This window comes from Argentina silus (assembly GCF_951799395.1).
Source record: "Argentina silus genome assembly, chromosome: 8".
Taxonomy (NCBI): domain Eukaryota; kingdom Metazoa; phylum Chordata; class Actinopteri; order Argentiniformes; family Argentinidae; genus Argentina; species Argentina silus.
In genome coordinates, this window is record NC_139662.1 from 23,375,353 (window position 1) to 23,390,352 (window position 15,000).

The 15,000-nt window shown below is 50.6% G+C and overlaps 2 protein-coding genes across 2 annotated transcripts in view; both read left to right on the forward strand.

Annotated features, from left to right (window-relative positions):
- Window positions 1-1,247: 1,247 nt before the first annotated feature.
- On the forward strand, window positions 1,248-2,525 carry ngfa (nerve growth factor a (beta polypeptide); the record flags this gene model as incomplete). Its single annotated transcript, XM_083674446.1, has 2 exons — window positions 1,248-1,355; window positions 1,666-2,525. Exon 2 carries the CDS (start codon window positions 1,677-1,679, stop codon window positions 2,523-2,525), a length of 849 nt encoding a protein of 282 aa, XP_083530572.1. The 5' UTR covers window positions 1,248-1,355; window positions 1,666-1,676.
- A 5,860-nt stretch (window positions 2,526-8,385) lies between these two features.
- LOC310807834 (tetraspanin-2-like) overlaps window positions 8,386-15,000 on the forward strand; it is an 11,638-nt gene continuing 5,023 nt past the window's right edge. The window contains exon 1 of the mRNA XM_083674447.1: window positions 8,386-8,523. Within this exon, the coding sequence (XP_083530573.1) occupies window positions 8,455-8,523 (69 nt within the window). The 5' untranslated portion in view covers window positions 8,386-8,454. The remainder of the gene's footprint in view (window positions 8,524-15,000) is intronic.

Sequence of the window (15,000 nt, forward strand, 5' to 3'; positions counted from 1 at the left end):
CGCTGTCTCTTGGAGAGACTAGCGCCCCCTGTCAGAAGACAGTAGAAGTTGATGTTGAGAGAATTAGAACCAGATGGACAATGTCTCTCTAGCTGTTGTCTGCATGAATTCCTAAACCGGCAAGCAGTCATGTTCTGTCCCAGCGTCCCCTGGCGGGGGGTGAGGTCATACTGTCTCCACTGGCAGCTTTGCATAGATGGTAAACATGTGAGCTTTGCATGCATTTTGAGTCATGGATAACAGCTTTCAGCTGATGTGTGTGTGCGTGTGTGTGTGTGTGTGTGCGCGTGCGTGTGTGTGAGTGTGTGTGTGTGCGTGTGTGTGCATGCGTGTGTGCATGCTGATACTCTTGTGTGTGTATGTGTGTGTGTGTGTGTGTGTGTGTGTGTGTGTGTGTGTGTGTGTGTGTGTGTGTGTGTGTACATAAGCGTGTGTTTGGTACATATGAAAGGTGTAATGAGGTGTGAAATACCACACACTCTGATCGGTGGCGTTTCAAAGCAGTACCACGGCAGTGTGTGTGTGTCTGGGTCAGGTCATGCTAAACTGTTGATGTCTGTCAGGTCAGGTCAGGTCGGGGTCGGGGTCGGGGTTGGGGTCGGGGTCGGGGTCGGGGTCGGGGTTGGGCAGGGTGGGACAGATGAACGATCTGAGGCCAGGAATGTCTAAATCATCTTATCTCCTCCGTAAAGAAAACCTGGACCTGTGTCAGAAAGCTGAGGCTTCTGGGAGAAACCACCATTCTGGTGTTGGACTGGATATTGTAGAGGACTTTGTAGTTGCATGTGAGCATCAAAGCTTTATGTTGTAGATGAATGGATATGGGGTTGACTCCAAATCGTTAAAAATGATACATGAACGAACTCCGAACTCAACGCTATTTCATTACATCATAGCCGGCTACATGTGGTTAGGAAAGGCCTGCTGTTAGACTGATGTGTTTCGGGCTAAAGCTCCCCAGCCAGCCAGCCAATCAGTCAGTCAACCAGCCAGCCAGCCAGTCAGTCAATCATCCATGTATTGTGTCTGAGACAGGGTTCTATTCCAGGCAGCATTCCTGTCCAGGTTTATCCAACCGTTCAGGGTGACCTCCCCTTCACCAATCACAGAGCAAGCCGTGGAAAAGGTCACATGACAGGTCACATGTAGAGAGTGCTGTATTGACCATAGGTTACTGAGCGGACCGTACTGGGCATAACACTCTCCATGGCTGTAATGAGTGTTATTTGATGATATTGTGTGTTTCAGAGCTGAGGTTCGGGCGGTCCAGATGGCAGAGGTGAGGGGATCAGCCTTCAGTGGAGTCTGGCTCTAGAGCCCAGAGGGGCTCACACTTCAACTGGACACATTCACAGGTATACACACACACACACACACACACGCATACGCATACGCACACACCCACACCCACACCCACACCCACACCCACACCCACACTCACACACACAATTCCCCTTGGTGATGAAGTCTTGTAATAAATCTGAAGGCAGTTTGAGTGTGCAATGTGAGTACAATTCAGATCATGTTGCGTGTCTGAGGGTCAGAATGGCTCTGTGTCAGATTCTGTCCGTTCACTGGAACCCATGTTGTGTCTTGGGTCTGGAACCCATGTTGTGTCTTGGGTCTGGAACCCATGTTGTGTCTGTTTCCGTGTGTCTGTGGCAGGACGTGTGCCCATGAGGTCGTTGCCGCTGGTCCTGCTCCTCCTGATCGGCGTCCAGGCTGTACTGAACATGGGAGGAGGAGGGGCCCTGAGCCCAGGGGCAGCCAACCACAGCGCAGAACAGCAGACAGCAGCCTATCACAGAGCAGGACAGCAGCAGACGGCAGCAGGTGATCACGAGCATCAAACCGTACAGGACAAGAGGACCAGCCAGCAGAGGACCAGGCAGCCCCACAGCGCAGCCTCCTTAGCCCAGGAGAGGAGCCCGATCCTGGGCTACTCTGAGCCTGACGACTCCTCTATCCCAGAGGTGGACCCCAAACTCTTCACCAAGCGACGTCACCGCTCCTCGCCCCGCGTCGTCTTCAGCGAGGTGCCCCCCTCGCACGACGCCCTGGGCGGGGGGGCCGGGGGGGTGAGGGGGCCCAGGGTGAGGCGCAGAGCAGAGGCAAAGTCTGAGCACCGGGGGATTTACTCTGTCTGCGACAGCACCAACGTGTGGGTCACCAACCTGACCCGGGCCGTAGACATGGGCGGCAAGGAGGTGACGGTCTTAACAAACGTCAAAATTAACAACCGGGTGATGATGCAGTTGTTCTACGAGACCGTCTGCCGGTCCGAAACCCCCGTGGAGGCCCGGACCGGCGGCCGGGGGGGGGGCAGCGGAGGGGCGGGGGGGGCCAAGCCGGCGGAGAGGCCTGGTTGCCGCGGCATCGACAAACGCCACTGGAACTCGTACTGCACCAACTCTCACACGTACGTGCGCGCCCTCACCGTCTACCAGGGCCTGACCGCCTGGCGCCTCATACGCATCAACGCCGCCTGTGAGTGTGTCATCAGCCGCAAGTCCTGGAGACACTGACTGAGAGCGGACGACCCCCCCCCCCCCCCCCCAAAACCGCTGAACTCTGACCCCCGTACCCCCTACCCCCCACACACACTATCACACTCCCCTCATTCAGCCACTACAGCTTTATTGCCAATACCACCCTCCCCCCCGCCCATCCCCCCCCCCACACACACACACACACACCCCCTCCACCAACATCATCCACCCCGCCCCCCCATCCCCCCCTCTGCCTATCCCCCCCCCCACACACACACACCCCCTCCACCAACCTCATCCCCCCTGCCCCCCGCCCCCCCCCCCCACACACACACACACACACACACACCCCCTCCACCAACCTCATCCCCCCGCCCCCCCCCCCACACCCCCCCTCCACCAACCTCATCCACTCCGCTCCACGGCCCCCCACCCTACCTCAGTCCGAAAAAGTCCTGGTCATTTTAAGTTATGAGGACTGCATGTCATATTTATGGTTTATACAATCAAATATGAATATAAATGTGTATATATACATAATGAACTCAAGCTTCTGTTGTTGTTGTTGTTGTTGTTGTGTTTTGTTGTTGATGCTGTTATTTATTAAACACTTCAGTATATGCCTGGGTTGTTGTGTCAGTCTTACTGCCATGGTTACAGTCCAGTGGTGTAACCCTAGCCCTAACCCTGTAACCCTAGCCCTAACCCTAGCCCTAACCTCTCCTCTAACCCTAACCCTAACCTCTCCTCTAACCCTAACCTCTCCTCTGACCCTAACCTCTCCTCTGACCCTAACCTCTCCTCTGACCCTAACCTCTCCTCTAACCCTAACCTCTCCTCTAACCCTGTAACCCTAGCCCTAACCCTGTAACCCTAGCCCTAACCCTAACCCTAACCTCTCCTCTAACCCTAACCTCTCCTCTAGCCCTAACCTCTTCTCTGACCCTAACCCTGTAACCCTAGCCCTAACCCTAACCTTAGCCCTAATCCAAATGAAGCCTCAGTCTTGTTCCGTTCTTGCAGTTAAAGAACCTCGGAGTAGAACTGTAAGAAACATCGGAAACAGCCTGCGGATGCCAGGAGAGATGCATGGTGGATGTGATGGAAGCTCTCCTCGGTGTAAACACTCTGCTGTGGTCTGTAAACACAAGGTGAGGCAGGGGAAGGCTTTATTTAACTCCATACGCTAGGAATTAAATAGACATCAGCGCTTCAGTGTTCATGTCAGATTTGGAACCAAAAGATTCCAGGTGAACAACAACAACAACAACAACAATCACTGGTATCAAGGACAAATCCACACACACACACACACACACACACACACACACACACACACACACACACACACACACACACACACACACACACACACACACACACACAATGGGCTAATCAGTGTCTGCATCTGGTCCACATACAGGCAAGGCCTGCCCTGAGTCTGCTATCCCAGTTACACACACACACACACACACACACACAAACAGATCTGACTTGATTGTGCAGGAATGAACACTTGGGCTTTTAGGCTGATGGATGCATCCTGCGTGGGGGTTGACACGGAGAAGGAGACGGTGGGCCACACTGCTCCCGGAGTGGCTCAATTCCCGTCATCTCGAAGCGTTGGTGTAAACAAAGCCGTAGGGAATGCTGGGATGGAGGGGCGTCATGGGGGGGGGGCATGTAGAATCATCATTAGTAGAACAGACATTCCGATATTCAGAAGTCATGTTTTCATTTCAGATACGTAGTTCATCATGTCTCAGAAGACATTTCTCTGTGTCGGACACTTTTTTGGAAGGACGGATAAAAATCATGTGAATTTTTGGAGATTCAGTTCTCCTCATTCTATTTCTATTGCCCCCCCCCCCCCCCCATCTCCCCTCTCAGCGAGTGTTTACGTTGCGTGATGAAGGTGTTAAGAGAGTGAGACAGGTTTTCCGTGACACAGCACCACCCAGAGACGTCGGCAGCAGATAAGAGTCAGAGTCGTCCATCGCTGAGAGGCCAGACAGACACACCCCCTCAGCCCCAGCACTGATACACTGTTGTCATTGGCTCTGGATCCTACAGGTCTAAGACATCAGGTTCCCTCCTTCCCAGGTCAGTCTCAGATCTGCCCCCCTTTGCATCAACCAAAGACACATGTCTATGCTGCCCTCTGGTGGTGGGTTGAGGTAACTACATGTTGGCCGTCATACCGGCCCCAATACCAGACTGATGATTCCAGGACAGAAACAGCCCGTTGATTTCAAAGGCATATCTTCAGTCTGTCATGTCTTTGCTTCTGTTATCTCTCTCTCCATCCTTGTCTCTCTCTCTTTCTCTCTTTGGCTCTCCTCTCCCTCTCTTTTAAAAACAAACCACACATCATCCCAAGGGCCTGTTTGTCTCACCTTCTCTCATCTTCCTCCATGACACGCTTGTTGCTAGGTTGTCCTGTCTCTGTTGGTAGGTAACCTCATCGCCATGGTTCCCTGTCGAGCGGTGGGAAGGTGAGGGAGATGGTGAGCTCTTTGCTGCATTATTCATGGTAAGTACCGAGGCGTCCATTTGTGACGCAACCATTTCCTGCCCACATGTTCTATTGCAGTGGATCTCTGTGGTGGTGATGAAACATGCACTTCTGTGGATCTGTGGTGGTGATGAACCAAGCACTTAGCAGCTGAAAATCCCCAAAGTGTCTCTGCAAAAACATTTCTTGCAGTAGCTCAAGGTACATCAGAGAGGGAGAGTGAGGGAGAGGACAGAGGCTATATCTGGAGAAAAAGAAAATGCTTCCTGTTTGAAGCAGTAGTGCAGAAAAAAAATTTGTCCCTAACCCCAACCCCGACCCTGACCCCAACCCTGACCCTGACCCTAAACCAATCACTGATCTATTTCATTAGATCATCATAACACACTTTTCACCCAACTGCCTCCACCAATCACAGTACTCTCTAGAAAGGAAAGGAGGAAGATGTTTCTTTGATTATTCAAACACAACCTCTCTGACTCTGTATGCACACACAGTAGAACAACCAATGAACATCAGGGAGGAGACAAACACAGTGGATTTCCATGGAAATGTTTGAATTGGGTTAAGAATTTCATTTGACCAGTAGATGGCGCTACATTCCTATTGACAGCTGCGCTTCTTGAGACCAGCTGAAAACAGTCGACAGCACTGAATGAAAGTAGCTTATAGATGTAATGTGTCCTACGGCCCCTTTTAATGAGGCCTAGACTCTTCATGCCAGTGAATTACCTTTGCACCCACTGTCTCACAGACGCCTAGTAACCTTGGTAACCAGAACTAAGTTGAGGCACAGTCTCTAGATCACCTAGGCGACGGTTTGATCCAGATTTGTTGAAGTGAGTTAGTATTTCGGCCTCTTGGAGACTAAAACTGATCTGAGATCTAAAATAAGTTTAAATTCATGCAACTCAAACACCCCTGATGTCAAGGCCTGAGGAAGTTTCACCAGTCAGAGGACTTCAACCCCGCGACCAGAGAACTGGGACGCGACCTCTCACCCCTCCACTCACAACTGACCCTTACTTTATTTATTTTATTTTATTGAACTTTATTTTAGCAGGGAGTCCCTTGAGACCAACATCTCTTACAAGGGAGCCCTGCATACACACAGTTTACAACAACACATCATACACATACAAAATTACAACATCATAAAACACAAACACATTTTTCAACAAAGAGGTCCTCAATCAAAACTATAAACTGCCCTAGTGGCAGCAAACCCTTTGCTGCTGCAGCAAAACAACATCTCTTACAAGGGAGGGTTTGCTGCAGCAGCAAACCCTTCAGGATTCCTTCTGATCTGATCATGGATCCCGTCCATTTGGAAAGGAAAAATGGCACCAAAAATGGGATTGAATATGAATGAAACAAACAAGCAGACGAATTAAAGTCTCTCTCTTTCTCTCACTCTCTCTCTCTTCTCCATCCCCCCATCATTCCTCTCTCTCTCTCTTCTCCATCCCCCCATCATTCCTCTCTCTCTCTCTTCTCCATCCCCCCATCATTCCTCTCTCTCTCTCTCTTCTCCATCCCCCCATCATTCCTCTCTCTCTCTCTTCTCCATCCCCCCATCATTCCTCTCTCTCTCTCTTCTCCATCCCCCCATCATTCCTCTCTCTCTCTGTTGGCAGGCCGCTGTGTTTCTCTGAGGCGGTTTCTTGCCAGACCTTCATTTCTGTGTGATAGCTGTGTTTGGGACATCCTGCCTCTTCTCCATGGTTATGGGGAAAATATTGATGTTAGCGCTGGCGTTGTGGTTTCAGAACACCACAGGTTGAGTCAGACCAGAATCCCAAAACACTGCAGGTGCAATACACACATATTGTTTGTCTTATTTATCTGTGGTAATGACCTCATAACCCCTGCATCCGGTACCGTGGTAATGACCTCATAACCCCTCCTGATCTGATCATGGATCCCGTCCGTCTAGGATTTCTCCTGATCTGATTTGATCTCCTCAGGGGGACCCTCATTTGAAACCAGGGGACCCTCATTTGAAACCAGTACGTGTGGTACTGACTGTGTCAGGCTATTCACACAATCAGTGACGTCAGACGTTTTAGGAGGCAAAGCCAGAACCCACAATGACTGGGATCCACAGGCGGAAAAACTAAAGTTCAACTAAAATTTTAAGTGAAACTTTTCCATGTCGGTCTATGATGGGTAGGCACACCTATTCAGGCGATGTCACTCAGGAGTCAGGAACCGACCTTCTGTCCTGCACACAACACAGGAGTCAGGAACCGACCTTCCGTCCTGCACACAACACAGGAGTCAGGAACCGACCTTCCGTCCTGCACACAACACAGGAGTCAGGAACCGACCTTCCGTCCTGCACACAACACAAGCAAGCACAATCGGAGTTCCATTGCCGGAAGAATCCGTGAAAAAGGTTGAGAAGGAAACACTTTTGGGGGAAATTCCAACACCAACAGGCGTTACACTCGGTTGTTAAATGTTGACTAAGGAAATGTTGTTACCATGAGCAACAGAGTGACCTCAGATAGGCCTACACCAGAACGAGCTTCGCCAGCACGGCCAGGCTCGCTGTGGGAGAGAAAAGGCTCACTATCAAAACAACGACAGCTGGGTTTACCTGTTGCAGAAGTCGCTCCTCCGTTTGTGGTAACGTTGTATTCCTACCATGATGGCCTCCCGTCACTGGCGAAGGAGACTTCTGGATGAGAGGCCTTGTTTCCTTCATTTAAAGTTGCAACCTGTGTTCCCTGTGATCATTCGCTGTATAAAAGACGAGTAAGTTCAAATCTAACTGTTATTGTGTGTGTCTGTTATGACTGTAGCTATCTGACATTTAAAACGCCTGTATTCTCTACCAGTTAGAGGGAGCCATCTTGCCTTGCTCAGGTGTGTCTGATCACACTGCAGGTGGTTATGAAAGGAGGACTAGGCCGTGTACAGTTGGTTTGAACAGAAACGGAGCAGGCTGGGCGTATTTTCTTGATAGCAAGTTTAGCAGCCACCACCACCACACAGCATTGATGCTATTCATTCAAATAACGGTGCCCTACCCGGCCTTTTAACTCTGTCGTTTAGCCCCGTATTTCATTCATTCAGAAGTCTGCATTCTCTCTGTCGTGCTCTGGCAAAATTAGGAAGATAAATCCGACGAAATCAGGCACACAATAAACAATAATTCATTGAATTATAAAAAGTCAATAAAAAAAATCAGCGAGTCGAATTTGAGTCGACCGTCTCAAGCCCCCCTTCAGTCCCCCTAACATGATTGAAATGGGCGGTCTGGAAAGACTCGGGGAAAATCCTCCGGCGTGTTTTTGTGCCCAAAGTAAGCGACATTGACAGCCTGGTGCTCGTCCTCTGAACAACCCACGACAGTCAACTGAGATTGTTTAGGATTGGAAAGCGGAATCAAACCAACCATCGATTACTTTTCATCTGCGCATCAGCGTTGAATATTAAGCAAATATGGGAAAAGTGGAAGGAGGGATGAAATGTGTCAAATATCTCCTTTTCGTCTTCAACTTCATCTTCTGGGTAAGTGATTTTCTATGGTGTTGTGAAGGCTGATGGAGATGTGATTGAATAATACCGACACGAGCCGATGTTGAAGGCTGCGGCATTATTTAGTAAACAGCTACAGTTGTTTATCAAACGGAATTCCAGTGATTGAAGATCCATTTGATTTGACCTAAATGTAAATGTTTGATTTTATTTATATATGTATGTGTACATTCCGGCGGCGTGGAAAGAGTGACGCTAAATGCCTTCAAGGTTGAGTCTTGGCTCGTCCGACTCAAATCACATTTTCCATAACGGAAAATCCGCCCCTTTTCCCCGGTAAAGCGTGTTTCTGAGAGGAAGGCAGCGGACCAGGGGCAGCATGGAAAACCAGCTCAGCACTCGGCTCCCCGGGGATTTCACGAAGCCCGTATCAGAGAGAGGGTTGAATAACGGTCCTTCATCCAAGAACTCAGTGAAGTCCTGTTAGAACGGGCAACATGTTGGATCGTGTGAGACTAGTCTACATAGTTCTGGACCTATCGGATGTCTGACATTAGGTCTTTAACACGGGCTGCAGCAGGTGGAGAACACCTACTCATTGCTCAGAATAGAGGCTCTGCAAAAAGACAGACCCAAGAGTCACTACGTGTGTGTCTGTGTGTGTGTTTGAGTGTGTGTGTTTGACTGAGGGATGCAGACAGATGATAGGGGTTAAAAGGAGAGTGTGAGCACAGTCCTCTGTCAGCAGAGTGGAGGTGTGGTTCCTACAGGCCCTTCAGAGTCGAAGCCTCTCCAGCTTAAAGCTGGAGGAGAAACCGGACAGGGAGAACAGACCTGTGTGTTGTGTGTGTCAGCGTGTGTGAGCCCCATAGGAACACAATTAGCTGCATCTGTTTTTGACGGGTACACAAGCCCTGACACACGCACGCGCACACACACACACACACACTCTGGATCCTGACACACACACACACACAGGATGTGAGTTTCTTTCAGTTTCATGTTTAGGAGGCCTGCATGAACCCTCTGTCCCCTCTTTCTATATATCCAACCTGACTTCCCTCTCAGCATCATCTCTCCCTCCCTCTCCCTCTCTCTCCTTCTCTCTCTCTCTCTCTCTCTCCCTCTCTCTCCTTCTCTCTCTCTCTCTCTCTCTCCTTCTCTCTCTCTCTCTCTCTCTCTCTCTCTCAAGGACTCCCACTGAGATGTCATTAGTTCAATAGTGGGATATTCTTTGCAGTTGTTTTGGTGGAAGTACACCTTGTGGCTCTCCAGTGGTCCTCTGAGGTATCCCAGTATCCTCTCTGCTCTGGGACAACCTGTTCCCTCTCTCTCTCTCTTTTGTCTGAGAGAGAAAACTCTGAAGGGAAGTTCCTTTGTGTGTGTGTGTGTGTGTGTGTGTGAGATTTTCCAACACGGCATCTGTCGAGTGGATCAGGCGGTGAGCTCCGTGAATGGATCCATTGTGACACGAGGACAATGGCATAACTTCAGTCTGGCTTAGCCTGGCTTAGCCTAGCCTAGCCTAGCCTAGCCTAGCGGATGGCACCTAGTCCTTGCTATCTTAGCGTAAGGCCTCGGGTGGGAGTGGCCTAGCGGGTGGGTGTGGTGGATCAGAGAGATGAACGGGAATTAAACAGAGGGGGGGGGGGTCCATAGATGGAGAGTGGCGGGGGAGTGTCCCATAAGAAATAGAGAAAAAGAGAGAGATATGTCTAGAGAGAGGGAGGTAGAGAGAGGGATGAAGAGAGGGAGGTAGAGAGGGATAGAGAGAGAGAGGGAGGGAGAGAGGGAGGTAGAGAGGGATAGAGAGAGAGGGAGGGAGAGAGGGGTAGATGGAGGTAGAGAGGCTGAGATGGAGACGGAGGAGGTCAAATTAGATGAAGGATAACAAGTGTGTGTGTGTGTGTGGGTGCGTGGGTGCATGCGTGTGTGTGTGTGTGTGTGTGTGTGTGTGTGTGTGTGCGTGCGTGTGTGTGTGTGTGTGTAGGGAAAAGAGAGGCAGTTGGCATGATCCTGACCTAGATAAACAAGGAAAATAGATCTGACAGTAAAGACTATCCAGACTATCCAGACTATCCAGACTATCCAGACTATCCAGTGGCCGCATGTATGAGTGTATTTGTGATGCTTCAAACTCTGCCACACACACACACGCAAATACACTCACATACTGTAAACTCACAAAAATCACCCCTGCCCCCTACACACACACACACACACACACACGCACGCACACACACACAGCCTCTGATCACTAAAGTCTTAATTCTGAACTGGCAGCTGTTATGCCGTCCCCTGGGCCTCAGCCCTCTCAGCCACAGCCCAACAATGATGCTCCCATCTCTCCATCTCTACTCCTTCTCCTGATCAGTCCATCCCAGTCCCCCTGGGCTGCATCCAGGGAGGGAAGAGAGTGGGGGGAGGGTCAGATACAGTATGGGAGGGTCTGGCTCACGTCAAAGCCCCTTACGAGGCCAGAGATGACAGGAGAGACGGGGAGAGAGACAGGCCAGAGGCCCTGCTGTCATACAGACTATAATACTCTAATACCGTCATCAGAGCACAGCTCTGACACACACACACACACACACACACACACACACACACTCACCACGCTGCCTAGAATTCACACCCAACAAGCTAATGGATGCCATAAAAATACATGTTTGCGTCACTCGGGTGTTTCTCAGTGTTTCACTAATCCAACATGACTGAGGACAGAGAGAGACTTCCCTCAAGGCTATATTACTAACATTATATTTTGAAATAAACCAAGCCACATTCTGTGGATACTGGGGAGGGAGGGAGGGAGGGAGGGAGAGGAGGACAGAAGAGGAGAAGGGGGGTATGAGGCAAGGCACAGCAGGTGGCACAGACACACACACACACACACACACACCAGGGTGCCCCTCGTCTATGTGCCACCATAACCTCCCTCCCTCCTTCTGCACCCTTAGTGGTCCTCTGTGGCTCAATTGGTAGAGCATGGAGTTAACAACGCTTAGGTTGTGGGTTTGATATATATATATATATATATATATATATATATATATATATATACTGAAATGTATGAACTCACTGTAATGTAAGTCACTTTGGATAAAAGCGTCAGCTAAATGGCATATATTATGTTATTATTATGGTTCACTCACACTTGTTTTCTCTCTTTTTCCTTCCTCTCTCTCTTTCTCTCTCTCTCTCTCTTTTTCTCTCTCTATTACTTCCCTTTTCTCACCCTTGTTCCTCTTTCCATAACTGATAAGACGGTTCTGTCTCTCCCTCACACAGGACATGTCACTGTTTGTCAACCTTCATTTCTAGCAACGAGAAACACAACACCTTCTGAACGCCCCACTCCTGGCGAGGGAGAGCTACAGGTTCACTCTGACCCAGAGCTCAGCTCTCTCTCTCTCTCTCTCCTAAGGCTGCGGACAACAGAATCATTCTTGTCCTCATGGAAATTCTCCCTCACAAAAGGACCACTTAACTACACCCTTAAATGCTACACCATAAAAAAAAAAGAACCTCAATAAAGCCCAAAAGCAGATATTTCCACCCGTGTCTAGAAATAACCAGACTTATAAACCAACCACAGAGCAGCTAGGGAGGCGAGAGAGAGACAGCCAAACTGACAATGTCTTTTTTATTTTATTTTATTTTATTTCTTTTCCAATATGTGTTGAATCAAGAATTAGAGACCATCAAATAGTGTTTGTTCTGTCTGACCGAAGATGACACTCTTTTCTCTCTCTCTCTCTCTCTCCCTCTCTCTCTCTCTCTCCCTCTCTCTCTCTCTCTCTCTCTCTCTCTCTCTCTCTCTCTCTCTCTTGTCTGTGCTGTCTCCCACTCATTGTGTGCTGAAGCGTTGTCATTGGAAGACAGTGGGCCTTTGTGTGAGGCGAGGTGAGGGTGCGGGGGAGAGGGGAGACAGTGTGGGGTAAAGGGGGGGTGGGGGGTGAAGGGGGGGAGGAAAATGAGGATGGGGTGAGGAGAGGGGGGGTGGGCCTGGTGTCAGCCAGGGTAAGGGGAGAGCAGGAGGGAAGAGGGCTCTGTGTTGAAGTAAGGGGGTTTAATGGGACCTTTGGGAGGGCAGAGTGTCAGTGTGTCTGTCTGTCTGTCTGTTGAGTCCTCCTGTACTTCCCCCCCAGCCTACTCTACCCCCCCAGCCTACTCTTCCCCCCCAGCCTACTCTACCCCCCCAGCCTACTCTACCCCCCCAGCCTACTCTACCCCCCCCCAGACTACTCTACCCCCCCCAGACTACTCTACCCCCCCCAGCCTACTCTACCCCCCCAGCCTACTCTACCCCCCCCAGACTACTCTACCCCCCCAGCCTACTCTACCCCCCCCAGCCTACTCTACCCCCCCCAGCCTACTCTACCCCCCCAGCCTACTCTACCCCCCCAGCCTACTCTACCCCCCCCAGACTACTCTACCCCCCCAGCCTACTCTACCCCCCCCAGACTACTCTACCCCCCCCAGCCTACTCTACCACCCCCAGCCTACTCTACCCCCCCAGCCTACTCTACCCCCCCCAGCCTACTCTACCCCCCCCAGCCTACTCTACCACCCCAGCCTACTCTACCCCCCCCAGCCTACTCTACCCCCCCAGCCTACTCTACCCCCCCCCAGCCTACTCTACCCCCCCAGACTACTCTACCCCCCCAGACTACTCTACCCCCCCCAGACTACTCTACCCCCCCAGACTACTCTACCCCCCCAGCCTACTCTACCCCCCCAGCCTACTCTACCCCCCCAGCCTACTCTACCCCCCCCAGACTACTCTACCCCCCCAGCCTGCTCTAACATGAGGTATGTTCAGTACCAGGAAGCCCCTCAGTAGCTGCAGGCGATAGGCATTGATCTTGACCTGAGATCACCCTCAGGTGATCTGTCAGGTGTGTCTGCCAGGCCTGTCTGCCAGGCCTGTCTGCCAGGCCTGCCCGTACCTACCAGACCAAACCCCAAGCAGAACAGCTTGTTAATCCTCTAATACCTCTCTGGGCTTCCAGCCTCTCAGATCCCCAATGTTTTATACCCCTGGACCACCTGACGGTCCATCCTGAGGTGTTTTATACCCCTGGACCACCTGACGGTCCATCCTGAGGTGTTTTATACCCCTGGACCACCTGACGGTCCATCCTGAGGTGTTTTATAACAGCTGTCCCGTTGTCATGCTTGAGGAGGTTGAGAGGGGTGAGGGAGGTGAGGGGGGTGAGGAGGGTTGGAGGGGGGTGAGGAGGGTGAGGGGGGTGAGGAGGGTTGGAGGGGGGTGAGGGAGGGTGGTGTTTTGGCTTTTACCTTGCAGACCTGTGTGTGTCTGTCTGTCTGTCTGTCTGTATGAGTCTTCATAGCTTACACAATACACACACACACACACACACACACACACACACACACACGACCAAATGAGCTCTGGGATCTGGGGCACACCCGGACCATGTGATGAGCATCATAAATACTCTCCATCTTTTAGTCATTGTATCCTCCATTCTCTCTGTCTGTCTGGCACACACACACTCACACACACACACACACACACACTCACACTCACACTCACACTCACACTCACACTCACACTCACACACACACACTCACACACACACACACACACACACACACACTCACACTCTAGCCTGAGACCTGCTAGAGTGGAACATCCTCTGCAGGCATGGGAACAGCTCACTGTCCTCAGTATTGATCAGTCAGGGCTGTTCCTGCTGCAGTCTGACCCATCAGAGGCATCACATCCACCTCCAGTCAGAGCCACCTCCAGACGTGTGTGCGTGTGCGTGTGCGTGTGCGTGTGTGTGTGTGTGTGTGTGTGTGTGTGTGTGATTGTTGAGGTGTGTGTCTTGATGGGTAGAATGAGGGGAATTATAAGCAACACAGAAAACCACACTTCAAAGTAACCATGAGGCTGTGCTTCCTGTTGCAGGTGTCTCACTCTTTCCAGAAGCCACCAGGGGGGGTTTCCTCCGCGCTGGCAACCCGAACCCAGTTTGAGTGTGTGTTACCTGGCAACCCGAACCCAGTTTGAGTGTGTGTTACCTGGCAACCCGAACCCAGTTTGAGTGTGTGTTACCTGGCAACCCGAACCCAGTTTGAGTGTGTGTTACCTGGCAACCCGAACCCAGTTTGAGTGTGTGTCACCTGGTGGAATGTGACGGTTGCTGAAGCTGTACTGTGATGAAGTCCTGCTGACGTATTTTGTACAAACGCTGAATATACAAGCAGTGTTCCAAACCACATGGCGTCTGAGAATGTCCATACGTGCGTCAGTTTGTGGCCAATGACAGTCAACTCTTCTTTTTTTCCTTTTTTTTTGGAGGGGGCGTGGTGGAAAATGTTAATTATACGTTGTTATAAAAAAAAAAACATTTTTGTAAAAGTTTGCCCAGCCACCACCACCCCCACCCCCCCTCATCAGAGGACCTAAGTACTTTGTTTTATTCATTTTAACAGTTATTATAAATATATTCCTATAGCAACTCTTATTAAAAAACA